Source organism: Hemicordylus capensis, chromosome 2, assembly GCF_027244095.1.
Source record: "Hemicordylus capensis ecotype Gifberg chromosome 2, rHemCap1.1.pri, whole genome shotgun sequence".
NCBI lineage: Eukaryota > Metazoa > Chordata > Lepidosauria > Squamata > Cordylidae > Hemicordylus > Hemicordylus capensis.
In genome coordinates, this window is record NC_069658.1 from 39642011 (window position 1) to 39659791 (window position 17781).

At 43.8% G+C, this 17781-nt stretch overlaps 1 protein-coding gene across 2 annotated transcripts in view; it reads left to right on the top strand.

The window, feature by feature from the left end:
- Nucleotides 1-17781, top strand: part of NDUFAF2 (NADH:ubiquinone oxidoreductase complex assembly factor 2) — a 105371-nt gene that overhangs the window by 71170 nt on the left and 16420 nt on the right. For both annotated transcript variants that reach the window (XM_053293053.1, XM_053293051.1), the window contains one exon: nt 1333-1373. In XM_053293053.1, the coding sequence (XP_053149028.1) occupies nt 1333-1373 (41 nt within the window). The remainder of the gene's footprint in view (nt 1-1332; nt 1374-17781) is intronic.

Genomic DNA, 17781 nt, shown 5'->3' on the forward strand with positions numbered 1-17781 from the left:
TGCGGTCATCCCTGCTGCTTGTGCACCTTTTTCTTCCACACTTTCCCCTTCCACATAACTTTCTATTAATGTGCTTTGATACAGCACTTTGGGAACATCCAACTTCTTTTGCAATTACCTTTTGAGGCTTTCCCTCCTTATGGAGGGTGTCAATGATGGTTTTCTGCACAACTGTCAAGTCAGCAGTCTTTCCCATGATTGTGATTCCTAATGAACCAGACTGAGAGACCATTTAAAGGCTCAGGAACCCTTTGCAGGTGTTATGGATTGATTAGCTGATTGGAGTGGGACACCTGGAGCCTAGACTGTTGAACCTTTTCACAATATTCTAATTTTCTGGGATTGTGGATTTGGGGTTCTCATGAGCTGTACGCCATGATCATCACAATTATAACAAATTAAGGCTTGACTTATCTCGCTTTGCATGTAAGGCGTCTGTCTCATATATCAGTTTCACCTTTTAATTTGCATTACTGAAATTAATGGACTTTTGCACGATATTCTAATTTTTTGAGTTTAACCTGTATAGTAGTTGCTATTCAGAGTGTGCACAAAACAAAAGGGCTCTATTGTGCTGAATCTGCACAACTGATTTAGGACTTGTACCCTTGATTGCATTCCAGGATGTGCTCTTCCCTGCTTCTCAGGGTCACTGTTCCCTCTAAGGCATGCACACGTGCCCATGCGCACAAGTTTTTGGATGTCTGCTCAGTTCATTTTAGATCCCGCTCAGGTTGAATCAGGAAGGCTGCATTCTGAATGGATGTGCGCACACACTGCCTTGATACTGTGGCCCAGAACAAAATTCATTCTGTACAGAGATAAAAAAAATTAGAGGGGCCACTGCTCAATGTAGTCCCTATCTTTTGGGGACTTCTTGCTGCATCAGGATCTCTGGCTTCATTAAGAATGCATGGAATTCAGGAAAGATGCATCACCTGTTAGCTGACTTTTGTACCAGTTCAGGATTTCCATGATGTAGCTGTTTGATGCAAACAGAAGCCAATATCCTTCCTGGCACCAAATGTTTGTCTATGCCTTGCTCAGCCTTGGTTATGTGTGAAACCAGGGTTTCCAAAGAGAGTGGGGGAGGCTTTCTAGCAACAAGGGTGGAGCTTCCCTGGATGTGGATGCTATGCGCTTGTACCATGCCTGTTTCTCTAGTGTTCTTCCATGACTGCTAGAGCTGTCTCGATTCCCTTCCCTCATCAATCTTTCTTAGTTCTTTCATCTGACTGGTCTTTAGAAACTGGTTATTGTTACAATTATTTATTATATCTACTGATGTCATTATGAGGAGGAGTTGAAATATGTGTGCTTGCTTTTTTGTAGCTTGGATTAGAAAAAGAAGAAAAGATCCACCTACAATTGAGGTAAGAAACTAAATTTGATTCCCCCCCCCCGCCTTCAACTACAGTTGGTTTTGACTAACAAGTTCATTCCATAAGTGATCTTAAATGGTTCTTACACAATAGCAAAAATATTGAATTCATTATTGTTAAATGATTTTTAAAGGGAATTTTGTATTCCATAACAAGGTAGTTTGCCATTAAATTGCAGCCCTCTAGACCCATCGCTAACATATTTGCCAGGACAGCAAAACAAATTATGTTAATATTTCATAGTGCTAATGAAATACGCTTTTCACAGTCTTGTCATAAGAACAGTCCTGCTAGATCAGGCTCAAGGCCTATCTAATCCAGCGTCCTGAAAAATACAGGGTACAATACTCATTCACAAATATATAAAGGCCAAAAAAAATGGGTATGGTGGAGGGGGAACAGAGCAAAACCTGTCTTATACAGTCACAGTAGTGACTGTATAGTTAAAGTGGATACTCAAATCTGGCTAAGCCTGTGCTATACTACCTTATTTATTCATGACAGTTGAGAAACTATTTTCTGCTTACCTGGGGCAAGCTGATGAGTGGCAACTCTCAGCACTGTTTGTTTTTTTTTTCAGAATAAAAAAGAGCATACTGGGGTGAATGCAACTATTTCTGGCCCTATAGGGCTGAGAGAGTTCTAGCTCTGTGAGCCAATAGTGCAACTTGTGATCTTGGTGTGAATACTCTGGCTTGTTCTCCTGGCCCCTTAAAACTGGGGGAGGCTGCTGGAATAGCCAAATGGCACTCCAGCCCATTGTAAGCCACTGCATAGCTCTTACCTTGCATCAGTGTATTGGTTTTACTGGACTGAGCTTTATGGGGGAACACACTGGAAAGGACTCCCCTTCACAATGCTCTCTGCACGCCCTCCCAGACATCACTGGGACTGGCAGGGCTTCATTTCTCTTTAAGTGGTTCCACCAGCACAGGGAACCGCACAGCATTGCCCAGAGGTGGACAGTAGGAACAGTTATCACTGCACAGTGCCAGGAGGGTTGTGTAGATGGTTTGGTTTTGGAAATTCGAAGATGAAGATTTGAACAAGCCCAATGTGCATGTATAACACCATACCTGATGAGTGCTACAGAGTGATTAACTTTTCATGTTTGATGGGGAAACCTATTCTAAATAAATGACCTCTTCCTTCTTTCGTTCTTCAGAATGAGAACATGTGCATGTGTGTGGCAGCTTTTCTATTTTTTTCATCTTACTCTGCAAGTGTAGTATTTTATCTGAAATCACTCCCAAGATAGACTGACTTAGTCTCTGTATTGTATGGTTTCTGACAACAGTGTTGATATGGTAAATGCTCTTTCACAGCTATCGAACTGGGGGATACTTTTGATTGTATTTCTTATTGAAGTTGTATAGCAAACCTCCCTGTCTCATTTTCTTGCATCTCTCAGGAGCAGAAGACTTATCCTCTCCCCTTGGGGTTGGGGAAGGTATTGCAGATTTTAATTGCTGTGTCTCACTGGACCTTTTGCACTGCCAGAGCATTTTTGTGCCAATGTTTCATTTCCAAATCATACCAATGCAGTGCATTGTTGGTGGCTGCTGGGGCATATTGCTGCCTCTTCAGCATTGCTTTCTTGTCCCTTTCTCCTCATTCTCGCCTTTCTTTCTCTGTCTTTTGAGTTATCTTGGCCAGTAAGACTAACTTTAGCTGCAGAGGGAATTGTAAAGATGGTTGCAAGGAACCTAAATGGGTAAGATGGCTAAAAAATGTTAAAGCATGAATGACTGCAAAGTTGGGAGGGTCTTGATGTAGACTTTATGTGTATGTGAATTATATAGACATAATGTATATGGGTACAGGCAGATCTCTTCATTTGTAGGGGTTCCATTCCGTGCCTACAATCACAAATAACGAAACCATGAATAATGAAGCAATTAAGTCTATGGGAATTTGGGGGTTAGATTTTGGAGCCTTGGAAAGAAGCCTGAAAAATCACCAAAACACCAGCAGCTTTTTCAGACGGTATCTTTACTTTGAGATTGTGGGTGTGCGTTCACATATCGGCCAGATTTACCCTGAAGTCTTTGCAATATTTCAGGGAGCATTTTATACACGATTTGGGTTTTTTCTTCCGTATAAGAATCTACCCCGTTTTTATGTCCAGGGTAAAAAAAAATCCTCTTTTTGCTCTGGAGTGTCAGTTATGCCCCGAACTCTCCATAAAGCCCTGCTGTCTGAAAAGCCTCCAGGAAAAAAGCTGAAATAAAGATGGTGCACCACACTGTGCCTTGGCTACCTCAGAACTTAAGCTTTCCCACTCTAGCTCCTCTAGTAATGCCGGTTAGGGCCTGACTGGTTTGCAGGTTCGCCAGAGAGACTGCACAGCAGCAGAGCCAGTTCAAGTAAGCATGCACAGGGGAGTTCCCTCACTCCACAGCTGGAGTTAGCATCACTCCATTCTGTGTCCTTTGGCATGAAAACTGAAATTTAAAAAGCAGTGGTTCCCTCACTCTACTGCTGGAGTTTGCACCTCAAAGCCAGCAGAAGTGCTGGTGTTGCTTCCGGCGATGATGGCCAGGGCCACTCCTCAGCTGTGGTGGTGGATGTACTTGCAGCCTTTGTGAAGTACATTGTAATGCTTTACTGCTTTGCCTTGCTTTGCAGTGCCCTATAAGTATCTTAGTATGGTTGCAAAGCTGCCTGTAGCTGCCGCTTGAAGTTGATTCTCCGCTCCATTAGTGGGTCAAGCTCAAACACTCTGTCCAACAACACAGTTTCCAGCTGGAGGATCTCTGAGAGCCCCTGCATGGTGAAGAGCTTGGGAAGCATCTCTTCCTCTTTCTCCTCTTGTCCCTCGCTCCAGGAGCTGCCTGCAGCATCTCCTCTGGTTCTTCTGCCGTGAGCTCCTCCTGGTGCGATTCGATGAGCTGCTGATGTGACTCAATGTCTTCCAGGCCCTCACCACCAACAGCATGCACAAGGCCAGCAATGTGCTACACCTTGTCTGCCACAGAGAGAATGGCTGCAGTGGGTGAAGAGGTGACTGCCCCGGGCCACAACTTCCTCCACATTGTGTTCTATGTGTGGGGCTTTGTCTATGACAGGGATGCTGCAATGTTCTCAGTGCAGTTAGTGATACTATAGCCCTTCCAGCAATTGTTGACCGACAACGTGGGATCGGCCTCCTGAAGGTGCATCGTATGTAGAAGGTTTCTATAAGACCTTGGTCCATTGTCTGGGTTAATAAGGTGGTATTAGGTGACAAGAAGATGATCAGCAGGTCCGGGTGCGCAAGCTGCAGCGTCTCAGGGTGGCCAGGGATGTTGCCCAGCACCAGGAGTACTCTGAAGACCAAGTTTTTAATGTTGAGATACCTTCACACCTCATGAAGCAAGGAAGCAGTTGTTCATGCAGTCTGTGAAAACTGCTGCAGTCACCCATGCTCTTGTGCTTGCTTTCCAGAATGCAGGAAGTTGGCTCGTGTTCTTCCTGTTGAGGGCACGAGGGTTTTGGACTTGGTAAAGCAGCATGGGCTTAATGATGCAGTACCCTGCAGCATTGCCACACACCAGCATAGACAGGCAGTCCTTGGCTGCCTTGAAGTCGGAAGTGGTTTTTTTCTTCATTTCTGATGAATGAGTGGGATGGCATCCACTTCCAGAACAGGCCTGTCTCATCACTGTTGAAGACTTGCTCTAGCCTGTACCCTTGAGACTCAGTAAGCCATTGGAACTCTGCCGGGTAATGTTCCGCCACCTCATGGTCCGCCAATGCTACTTCCCCCAACAGCTTAACATTGTGGAGGCTGTAGCGGCGCTTAAACTGCTCGAACCGGCCCCTGCTGGCTTGGAAACTAGACTCAGCGCCTTCTGGTGTTGCCACCGCTTGACGACCTTCTGCCACAAAGCGCCTGTAGAGCTGCAGCACTTGCTTGCAGATTACTGGACTGCTCAGAGGCCCATTTTTCGGGTCTGGTCCTCAATCCAGAGGTTGAGGGCTTTTCTCATCCCTTGCATGTGGGACTCGTGCATGGAACACTACCTTCACACTCAGCGATGTTCTGAAGATCACCACTGGCGCGGATGCATCACACTTGTTTATTGAGTGGACAGTGGACTCATTAATGCCATAATGGTGGCTAACGGATGCCACATTGTCCCTACAAGCCAGCATGTCCAGCAGCTTGATCTTCTTGCTCAAGGGCAACATCTTGTATGCAGGGGCGTAAGGAGGCTGGAGTGGGCCCAGAGACAAAATTTTAAAATGGGCCCCTCGCTGATGCACACACACTCACTTCACATGTGACTTGCCTCTGGGGGGCCCCCTTGAGGCGTGTGGGCCCCCAGGCAGCCGCCTCCCCTTGCCTAATGGTAGTTTCGCCCCTGCTTGTATGACCTTTTGCCACCTCGGCAGAGCTCTTCTCTACGTGCTTGCTCATCTTGATTGGAGGAAGAAAAATTAGGTACAGTACAGGTGTAGCACAGTTATGCCAGACAATCCCCCCCCACACACACACAAAGTTGATAAATGTACAGTACCGGACAGGACAGTAATTGATAGTACTGTGTGTACACAGTAATTAAAATAAATTTAGAATGGATGCTTTAAATCTATTTTTGATGGATACAACACTTAAGAGCAATTCATGTTCAATGAAGTGTTCATTGGATAGAGCACTGTACTGTACTTAAAATATGGGCACAGCGCAGCATGTACTTAAAAGTACATTTTAATGGATACCATACATTATTACAAAAATAAATTGCCATTTAAATTAACTGCAGTACACTGTACTGTATATGGTAAGGGTTCAGTTAATTAATTAACAAGTTTAAAATCACAGTACTGCAAGTTGTTTCAATAAAAATAATAATGATGATGATAATAAATTAATTTTAAAAATCACTCTACATTGATTGAAGTTAGTATATTATCATCTTACTGGGGCTGCACAGTGTTGCTGGAGGCTCCTCCGAGATATTCACAGGGAATGGCAGTGGGAACGTTGGCACTGGCCTGGGAAACCTCCACAGCAAAGGCAGCAAAAGCAAAAAGGAATGGCTCCAAACGGCTCCCTAAGGCTCCTTGAGGGCACCAGGTATCCAATATGCTGCCAAAAGCACAAGAACTCAAAAACGCATTCAGATTTTCAAAACACTCCTCCAACCTCCTCTCACTACCCACAAAGCAGAAAGGAAAAGCATAGCCATATATGGGTATTTGTCCCTAAAACCATGGATACGCAGGACACCCGACTGCGAATAACGAGGTTGTGACATTTTTTTGATTGGCAGATAGGTGAATCCACGAATATTGAAACTGTGGATAACGAGGTTCGCATGTATACACATTTAAATTCCAGTAGGACTTTGTGATTGAATTAAAATGCAATGAGATTTCTCTTGTAATTGATTCAAGACCTTTCTGTCTGTAAACAGTTTTTTTCCAGCAGCAGCCTTTTCCTTATCTGTTTCACAGCACATTCTTAATAGTTTTTCATTATTTTGTCACTTTGTGCTCTGTACACATCCCAGTGATGTCTATGACATTTATATTTAGTATTGGGTTCGGTTGGCAGTTGTTCCAAGCTTTAAGTATTTCAAGTGAGAGGGATTTGCCAACATAAGGTAGCATCCACAGTGATAGTTGTAGAAGGACTATTTGTGGTTATAGTTCTTTGTAATGTTATACTACTGCTAGCGGAAGAGGAATATTATTGGAGGACATGTATGAAGTTGTGCAGGAGGAAGTGCTGTACAACAATTATGCTTCTACTAGTGGGAGAGGAATTTTCTCAGGAACATATACATTGTGCAAGAGGTGGTGCAGCCTGTTGCACAATAATTAGTTATTTTACTGTGTTGTGCTAGTGCAACATCTTCCACTAGCAAAACCTAGACTGTAACAGAGGTTACTTTCTTTGCACATGATGGCATTATGGCAATGCAACTGTATATATGCTAGCACAAGACATTATCTAAACAATTTTTCAACCTTTTCCCCAAAACCTCAATATGATCCTATGGGGGTTGGGGGAAAGGTTAAAAAATAAATAAAAATTGCCTGCTTGCCCATTTATTTTGTGGGTTAAGTTGTAGGTAGCACCCATCATGCCCTACCACAAAACTCACTTTAGTGTCCCTAGGAGCTACCTATGGGGAACAATGGGGTGTTTTGAGTTTCCCCATTGTTCCCCATGGCTGGAACAAGCTGCACCCAGAGTGCAGTGTACACACTAGTTTTGCATTGCAATTTGCAAGCACTGTTACTTAACAACAAACATAGCCATAAGCTCAACTAGAGCAACTTCAGCCACATTTTGATTGAGTACACCTTTCAGTGCAGATTTCAGAGCAGATGCTCAAGTTAATCTCAAGGCCAGACATGGAGCTCATCACAGCAGTCACCGAGAAATATCAGAGAGAGAGAGAGAGAGAACGCTCCCACTGTCCATTTCCCACCACAATACTATCTCACAAACAAAACAAACCACAATTCAAGGAAGGTTCAAGGCAGGCACCCAAGTTCTGCCTTTGTCAATCTGAGATCCAGCTAAACCAGATAGTTATAGAAGCAAATAGCACAGCATATTATACCCTGTGCTGAGAAAAGAAAACCACAAAATCAAACCTCCTTCCCTTCTGTCCTGATGTATCCTCTTCTTTAAACGATGCACAGTATAAGGGTGCTCTCTCTCTCTCTCCCCCTCCCAGTTCCTTTGAATACATTTTGAATTTGAGATTTCCTCCTTTTGTTTTCCTCCTTCCTCCCAGCCAATGGGGCCACAGTTGCCTATCACAACACTCCATTTGTATAATAACAAGCCAAAAAGAAGCAAGGAGATTGCAAGGCAATCGGAAGTCAGGACCATAAAACCAATCAGTAAGAGAAAAGCAAACCTCCAAAATGGCACTTGGAATGTTGAAACGTTTCTATCAAAATGGGTGGTTCTGCTTCAAACTCGAGACAGGGTGCTCTGTTTCAAGCTTGAAACACTCTAATTGGCCCATTTCAAGTCAAAACATTTTGGCAGCTAAAAGTTCTGCATATCCCTGTCATAAATCTGTTGGCACGGCTGACCCGACAGGATTTACAATCCCTCCAGCTGCACTTCTGCGAGTCTATATATTCTATTCTAAAGAGAAATTCTATAGATAAGAGTAGCAGCTTAGCTGCGCTAACCAAAGCGAAAAAAGACGCTCAAAGATAAAGTAGTATAAGCCAAAATAAAGTCCCTTAAAACTATACTAGGTACCCCACTCTATGATAACTGAACTAAAGGAGCAAGGAAGGAACAGAACAAGGACCGGCTGAAACAAGAAAGGTTGAACAATTAAAGTACGTGGAACACTGTCTGCAGAAAACAGTGTTGCTGACAGTACTGACTCATGAACAGTGTCTGCTTGATATAGGGCTCAAGATAACCGGCAGCCAATCAGGCTTTCCTGACTCAGCATTTCTATTTCCTCTCCTGCGAGATCTTGCGCCTGAGTGTCTCCCACTGAGCCTTTCTCTTGAGACATCTTCTTAACACAGGTGAAATTCCAGCTTCCTCTTGATCAGTCTCCTCAGCCCTCATCTCTGTCAGCTGTCCAAATTCCTCTGTCTGCTGCTGTTTCACCTCAGCTTCAGAGTTTGTTCTCACAGCCAGGTCCTCCTGCTGTGCTTCTGAGCCTGCTCTCCCAACCAAGTCCTCCCGCTCCTCCTCTGACTCAGAGGTCTGAGCCATGACAATCCCTAGTCTAGATGCTATACAGTATTCCTAGTTTTCTCTTCATATTTGCAACCCTCTTCCATTTTCTTTATAATGTGTTTAGGTTCTAGGTGCATACATTTCTTGCCCTGTGCACATTAGACAAAAATAACTCATCCCTATCTTCCATAAGGCAACTTTTCATGAACTTGAACACTGTTATCAAGCCCCTCTGGACCGATTCAGACTATGATCAATTAGATGATCATGAATGAGTCTGACAGAGCCACGAACTAATGCTCTCCTGCTCACCTCTTTTCCTTTGAATGCCGGAAGAGGCAACCCAAAGATTCTGGTTTTGATTTTATGCTACCTCCAGCTCCATATAGCATCCAGATATGTAGAACTTTTACTAATTTTAACTGAATTTTGTTCACAAGCCTGGTTTGTTTTTGGTTTGTTTTGATTAGTTAAAAGTAACCACAGTTGTTCAGGTCTATAGAACATGTGGAACCATGGGTCTTTTTCATGATCCTCTGTGCAGTCATGCTATTGGGATTGTGCCTGCACAGTTGATCCTTTTAGAAACTTCCTTAGCTCCTTGAGAGACCCCCAACATTGACCTCACATAATGGTTAAGGAAATATGATTGGCAGTGTTCCCTGTTACATGGATTGTTGTTGACCACAGCTCCCAACTTTCCCAGCTTTTTTGGTTGGGGATTATAGGAGTTGTAGTCAACAACATCTGGGAATTCCTGTTACAGGAAACAATGGTGGTTGGAACACAAACATCTATGGAGCTGTGCTCCTTTGGAGGCAATTTAGAATCAATCTGAAAAGTGAGAACAATGATTGTCTTTGCTGTATTTTTCATTACTATTGGATTGCTTGTTTTCTGAGCTGCTCTACAGTTCTTATGGACTCTTAAGAAAATGTTAAATATTATGTGTCTTGTGGAGCTCTTTCACTTTCGTCTCTGGTACATATAGGAGAATGCTTTCCTGCTCCAAATAGCTTCCCTTAGCCGCATTTCTCCCATTGGGTCCCAAGAGTACATTTTCCTCTTTCAAACACACTTTTGAAACCTGTGGAAGAGAAGCAGCTTCTATTTAGTTAGTTAGTTAGTTAGTTAGTTATTGTTTAATTTATATGCTGCCTTTCATTTAAAAAATCCCAAGGTGGTTTACAGCAGAATTTAAAAACAAGATCGTAAAAATGACACAATTAAAATATTAAGCTAAAAATATAAAACAAATCTGATTAAAAATTTTTAAACACAAGCATAAAAACAATACAAAGTACAAAGAGCAGCAGCAGACACAATCATATAAAAGCCTGGGTGAAAAGGCAGGATTTAACATGCTTTCTAAAAGAGGAGAGGAGAGCTGGTCTTGTGGTAGCAAGCACGACTTGTCCCCATAGCTAAGCAGGGTCTGCCCTGGTTGCATATGAATGGGAGACTTGATGTGTGAGCACTGCAAGATATTCCCCTCAGGGCATGAAGCCGCTCTGGGAAGAGCAGAAGGTTTCAAGTTCCCTCCCTGGCTTCTCCAAGATAGGGCTGAGAGAGATTCCTGCCTGCAACCTTGGAGAAGCCACTGCCAGTCTGTGAAGACAATACTGAGCTAGATAGACTGATGGGCTGACTCAGTATATGGCAGTTTCCTATGTTCCTAAAAGCTGTGATGGAAACTGAGGAACGAATAACCACTAGAAGAGCATTCCAGAGAAGGCCCTGTCCCGTTCCAGAGAAGGCCCTATCCCTTCCCATTCCAGAGAAGGCAACCAAGCCTCCCTCATTGTCAGCACCCGGAGCAGAGACCCCTCAGATGACCTCATCAAGTGGGCAGAAACCCTTGCGATCTGGCGGTCCCTCAGATATCCAGGGCCCAAACCGTTAAGGGTTTTAAAGGTCAAAAACAGCACCTTGAATTGGACCTGGAAACAAACTGGTAGCCAGTGCAGCTCTTTCAAAATGGGTGTGATGTGCTCCCATCGGGCAGCTCCCGATAAAACTCTAGCTACCACATTTTGCACTAGCTGCAGTTTCCAGATATTCTTCAAGGGCAGCCCCACATAGAGTGTGTTACAGTAATCCAGCCATGACGTGACTAAGGCATGGGTTACTGTGGCCAGATCTGCCTTCTCGAGAATGGGACGCAGCTGGCGCACTAGCCGAAGCTGTGCAAAGGCACCCCTGGTGACCGCCTCCACCTGAGCTTCCAAAAGCAGAGTGCATCCATCAATACCCCCAAGCTGTGTACTTGCTCCTTCAAGGGGAGTGCAACCCCATCCAGAACCGGTAAAATCTCCTCATCCCAATTGGCTCTCCTACCGACCAACATTATCTCCATTTTGTCCGGATTCAATTTTAGCTTATTAGCCCACATCCAACCCATCACGGCCTCCAGCCCCCGATTCAGGACATCCACCGCCTCCCTAGGATCAGGTGACAAGGAGAGATAGAGCTGAGTGTCATATGCATATTGCTGACAACTCAGTCCAAGTCCCCGGATGACCTCTCCCAGCGATTTCATGTAGACGTTAAACAGCATGGGGGACAAGACTGAACCCTGTGGGACCCCACAGGCCAATGACCACTGAGCTGAGCAGTAGTCCCCCAGCACCACATTCTGGACCCTTCCCCCAAGAAAGGACAAGAACCACTGCAACGCAGTGTCTCCGATTCCCATACTCGAGAGGCAGCCCAGAAGGATGCCATGGTCGATGGTATCGAAAGCCGCCAAGAAGTCCAGCAGAACCAACAGAGACATCTTTGTTACATGCAACAGTTCCCCTGGTCTGCACTGAGCAGATGCAATGGAGATGGAAAAAAAGCATTTCTTCGCCGCCGCCCCCCCACCACAGAGTAGTCCCTAAAATGGGCTCTAGCCCATGTTCGGTTGGATTTGCCACAACTCTTTCCCCAGCATCATTCCAGCCATCGCCCGAGTTGTTTTATTGTACTAAGCTCCAAGGAAAACCAAGGAGCCGGACGTGCGCCATCAAGCTGAAGAGGGCATTTAGGAGCAACCGTGTCAACAGCCTGGGCCATCTCTCCATTCCAGAGATTGACCAGGGCCTCGACAGGGTAACCCGTTCTGGACACTGGAAACTCCCTGAGGGCCGTCTGGAATCCAAGCGGATTCATAAGTCTCCAGGGGTGGACCATTTCTAATCGGTCCACCACTCCTGCAGAGGGCAGACAGAGCAGTCAAACTAAACCCCACCAGATGATGATCTGTCCATGACAAGGGAGTTATCTCAAACTCCCCTACCACCGGATCATTTATTCCCCGGTCGGCAAAAACCAGATCCAGAGTATGTCCTGCCATGTGGGTAGGGCCCGATACCAACTGAGACAGGCCCATGGTTGCCATGGAGGCCATGAAATTCTGAGCCGCACCTACTAGGTGCCTTAGCATGGACATTGAAATCCCCCAAAACAATAAGCCTGGGGGAGCCCAAGGCCACCTCCGAGACCACTCCTGCCAACTCAGGTAGGGGGACTGAAGTGCAGTGGGGTGATCGGTACACCAGCAGAATCCCCAGCCTATCTCAGAGGCCCACCCTCAAGGACAAACAATTCTGAGATTGCCTGACCAGGCACCTGAGAATGGGAAAGGTCTCTCGATAGATGACTGCAACGCTCCCTCCTTGACCCTCCAGGCTGCATAATCAGGAAACCTGGAGGACAGAGCTGAGAAAGACCAACCCCACCCAACTCATCTAACCAGATCTCCGTCACACATACCAGGTCAGCATGCTCATCCACAATTAAATCATGGATGAGAGATGTTTTAGGGTTGACGGATCTGGCATTCAGCAGCAGTACCCTAATCCTCAACCGAGTGTTCTCAGAGCTCCCTGGGATCAGAGGTTTGGGAGAAGAGCTGGAAAAAGGAACAGGCCTCAATTGCCTGGTCCATTTCCCCCTGTAACGGCCTGCCCATCTCCCACTGCCATACCTCCCTCTGCTCGCTACATGTGATATTGCTGCCCCCACTCCTTCCCTACTTTTCTGCTCTCCCAGTGTAGATGTGATTTGGAATGGAGAAGCAGCAAGGACACACAGGGTTAAGTATTCCTCTCCCCTTGAATTTTTCTGCTTTACATTAACCCTCTCCCAAAGGTGCTTTCATCTTACCAACTTAAAAAAACAACTGGATTTTGTTGTACACATTTGTGTGTAACCTTTACATAGTTTCTGTGTTTCCATTTTCTATAAGCTAAATACCATCTGGTGAGTTAAAGCCAAAGTGACATCAGAGGTGGGAACATTCTCATGCTTGAAGGCTGAAGATGGGGTTCTCTAAAAATCCTCCAAGTTGCATTCAAATGTGAACTTGAATACATTTGTATGTTCCTTGAGCAACTAGTGTGGCAAGTCTGAAAGTGACTTGGAATATAAACGGCAGTAAATAACTGCTTTTCATTTCTAATGCACTGTGTGTTTGCTGTGCAGTAATAAAAACTAAATGGCTTCTGAATTGCACAGTTGGATACAAGGTGAAATGTTAAAAAGAAGAAACTTTTTGTGACAGCTCCTGTCTCCTTTCAAACTATTTCTAGCATTTCCATAATTATCTGTTTTGACAGCCTCCTTGTCAAGGGAGGAAAATGTACTTCAGTGCATAGTAATAAGCATAAAGTTTCAATTATTATCCCCCCCAGAAGAGAATAATTACATTGAAAATTACATTATATTTAGTTACTGCAGTGCATACCCACTTTTCTTATTTGATCATAAGAGTATTATTTATTTCAGAAGTGTCATGATGAAAACTAACTTTAATAATGAAGGTTCATTTTCATAGAACTCCTGTTTCCCATCACCAAATGAGATGTGATTTTAGAAATATTTTTGTTAGGTCACACTTGGAGCGTAACCTTGATTTTTGCTTGTCTCCTTTTTCAACCAAGTTTAGGGCTGGGCTGCAACATTTATATGGTTAGATAACTCAGTTAAGAATCTTTTGATTACAAAGTTGTCTCCAGTTAATCAGCAGTCTGTAAAATTATTTTATTATTTCTAACACAAATACAAGAACTACATATGGCAAATCCCATCTTAGAAGAGGTGTTCTGTCCCTCTGCTAACTAGGCAAAGAGGTACATTTAACAGTGGTGATTCTCTTATATTTAGAAGTGGGGGAGAGTAACTGGCCCTATTTATTCCTGCCATGGCTGTTGCTGGTGTCTCTCTTGTGTTTCCTCTTAGACTGTGATCTTTTTGGGGACAGGGAATCAGCTTATTATTATTCCATGTAAACTGCTTTGAGAACTTTGGTTATAGAAATAGTAGCAATAGTTATCTGTCGCACACCTTTTAAAAGATGGAACTTCCTACAACACATGCATAGGTTAGCTTTGTTCAAACTACCATCTAAACCAGGGGTGGGGAACCTTGACCCTCCAGCTGTTTTTGAACTACAAATTGTGGCTGGGGATGATGGGAGTTGTAGTTCAACAACAGCTGGAGAGCCAAGGTTCCCCACCCCTGATCTAAACAGTGGCCTTGGGTGGGTGAAAGAGCAGTGAAAGCTTCCATTCTGTATTTATTTAATTTGCTTGTTTCACTTATTTACTGCCCATCCAAGAATGGACAGTTTACATCAAAAATTCAACCCATTTAAAATTCAGCATAAAATGCAAAATAAAAGCAGTTAAAATATTAACATGAAACTCATTTTTTAAACCATTTAAAACCAATTAAATATTATTAAAAGCCAGGCTGAAAAGATGGGTCTTTAGGGTTCTCTTGAAGGTCTCCAAAGATGGTAAGCCTCTTATACTAATGGGGAGTGTGTTCCACAGTCCAAGGGTAATAACTGAGAAGGCCAAATCCCAGGTTGGCACCAGATGGTGGCACTCAAAGACGGACCCCTCCTGATGATCTTAATGAGTGGTGGGGATCTTGCTGGGAAAGATGTTCTCTCAGGTAACTCAGGCCTAAGCCATTTAGGGCTTTAAAGGTGATAATCAACACTTTATATTTCACCTGGAAACATACCGGCAGCCAGTGCAATTGTTTAAGAACAGGCATAAGAACGTAAGAAAAGCCCTGCTGGAGCAGGCATATCTAGTTCTGTATCCTGTTTCATAAAGTGGCTCACCAGATGCCTCTGAGAAGCCCACAGACAAGAACTGAGGGCATGCCCTCTTTCCTGCTGTTACTCCCCTGAAACTGGTATTTAGAGGCATCTTGCCTCTGAGGATGGAGGTCGCCTATAGCCCTCAGGATGGAACCCATGGATAGACCTGTTCTTCATGAATTTATTTCTAAACCATCTTATTTGTTATTTGAGCCATCTTTTTTGTTATTTCTCTTTGTAAACCGCCCTGAGCCATTTTTGGAAGGGCGGTATAGAAATATTATTATTATTATTATTATTATTATTATTATTATTATTATTATTATTATTATTATTATTAAACCCCTCTTAGAGCCATCCAAGTTGTCACCGCATCTTGTGGCAGAGAATTCCATAGGTTATGTGTTGTGTGAAAAAGTATTTGCTCTTGTTTCCTGGTTCCTAAATTTCTTGGGAGTCAGTTTCATGACCCCTGGTTCTAGTGTTATGCGAGAGGCGTGATGTGGTCTTTGCGAGTTACCACAGAGACCAATCTGACTGCCACATTTTGGACTAAATAAAGTTTCCAAACTATATACAAAGGCATCCCTCCATAGAGCTCATTGCAGAGGTCTTGCCTGGAGGTTACCAGCTGATGCACCACTGTTTGAGGACATTCTCTTCAAGGAACCTTATGGCAGGATCTAGACTAAGCTAGTAATGACCAAATTCAATTGAAGTAAGACACGTTAGTCATAACTAACTTAGGTATCATTCTTTTCAATGGGACTTAGTCTGAATTCTACTCATAGAATTTTATAGTTGGTAGGGACCATAGAGGTCTTCTAGTCCAGTCCCCTGCTCAGTGCAGGAAACAGCTATAGCATCTCTGGCAGATGGCTAGCCGGCCTCTGTTTGAAAACCACTAGAGAAGGAGAGCCCACCACTGCATGAGGCAGACTGTTTTCACAGTTGCACATCTCTTATAGTTAGAAAATTCTTCCTCATGTCTAGCCTGAATCTGCTTCCTCATAAATTCAACCCATTGGTTCTAGTCCTGCCCTCAGGAGCAACAGAGAACAAGGCTGCTCCTTCTGTGTGACACAGTTTCCCATTAGCCGAAACCACGATCTCCCATTACATACTAATTCACGGAACTAAGGTGTAACTGTGGTTAGTTAAACCAGGATAGTGGGATATCCTGGTTTATTAAATAACTGCAATTGGAACAAACCACAATATATAACTGGAAGTTGTATATTTACAAGTTAATATATAACTGGAAACTATACTTTAGTCCAAAGTTAAAGCTTCCATTTTCACTACATGAATGTCTTATGCATGAAGGACTGATGAGGGTAGCATGTGAAGCTTAGGCTTGTCACAGTTCCTTCTTGTTCCGCTAAAAATATAATGTCTACATCTTTACAAGCAGAGAGATCTAAAAATAATTTTATTTCTTTAGAACTATTCATATGTAAGTAAACACATATAATGTATCAGTTAAGTAGTCTTTAACTTGATTTCAGCCCTAACACTTGATTATGACCCCTGCTAACTGGGCAATGAGGCACCTTTTAACGTGGTGATTCTCTTTATTTAGCAGGGGGAGAGTAACTGGCCCTATCCACCCCCAGCACAGTACTTCCAGTGATTATTGCTTGTGTCTATCTTATGTTTCTTTTTAGATTGTGAGCCCTTTGGGGACAGGGATCCATCTTATTTATTTGTTATTTCTCTGTGTAAACCACCCTGAGCCATTTTTGGAAGGGCGGTATAGAAATCAAATGAATGAATGAATGAATGAATGAACATAGGGATTTCCTGGAGCAGTATTTTACAGTAGGAGAAAAAGGTGAGTTCACATTTTATTCTCCATGTGAAGATGGCAGTTTGTCACTATGTAATCTTAATATATGGGTAGAATAGCTGTCAAATGTGTGTGGACCCTTAGCATACTGGAAAACCTCAGTATGTTCAGGAGTTCCATTTCCCAACATTACCACTGATAAGGAAACTGCTGATACCGTATCATTGCAGTCTATGCAATTGTGGGGGTTAGGTTCCTGGAGGCTGGGAAACTGTGGTAAAAACTGGGGGGAAACACAAAATAAAATGCCCTACCTAGAGGTCTACAGGCCTCCAGCAATGCCTCCCAAAGCGCTAAAATCCGCGCCCCCCCCCCCCCGCTGAAAATTGCCATTTTCAGACCTTTTATTCTTTTACTAGTATTTTTAAGCCCGTTATGATAACGGGCGCTAGCTTTCTATCCCGTCTTTTCTGTCTCTCTCTCTTCCTGTCTCTTTTTTCCCCCCTTGTCCCCTCTCTCTTTTTGTTTTTTGTTTTGTTGTTGTCTCTGTTTTTGTTCTTCCTTATTTTGCTTTTACTTTTTGGGGTGTGTGTGTGTGTGTGGATGAATAACGGCCAAAATGGCCCATGAGAAGGTGGCCGCCCCTGCCTATCGCCCTCCCACGCACCCAGCTGCCGGAGCCCACCTTACCCGCTCCAGCCCGAAGGAGAAGAGAGGAACTCGGGAACAGAGCTATTCTCTGTGTTAAGCTGCTGCCCATACTGTCGCAATGGACGCAATAGGCGTCCTTTGCGTCCATAGTGGCAGTTTGAGCAGTGACTTAGCACAGAGAGGAGCTCTGCTCGTGAGCTCCTCT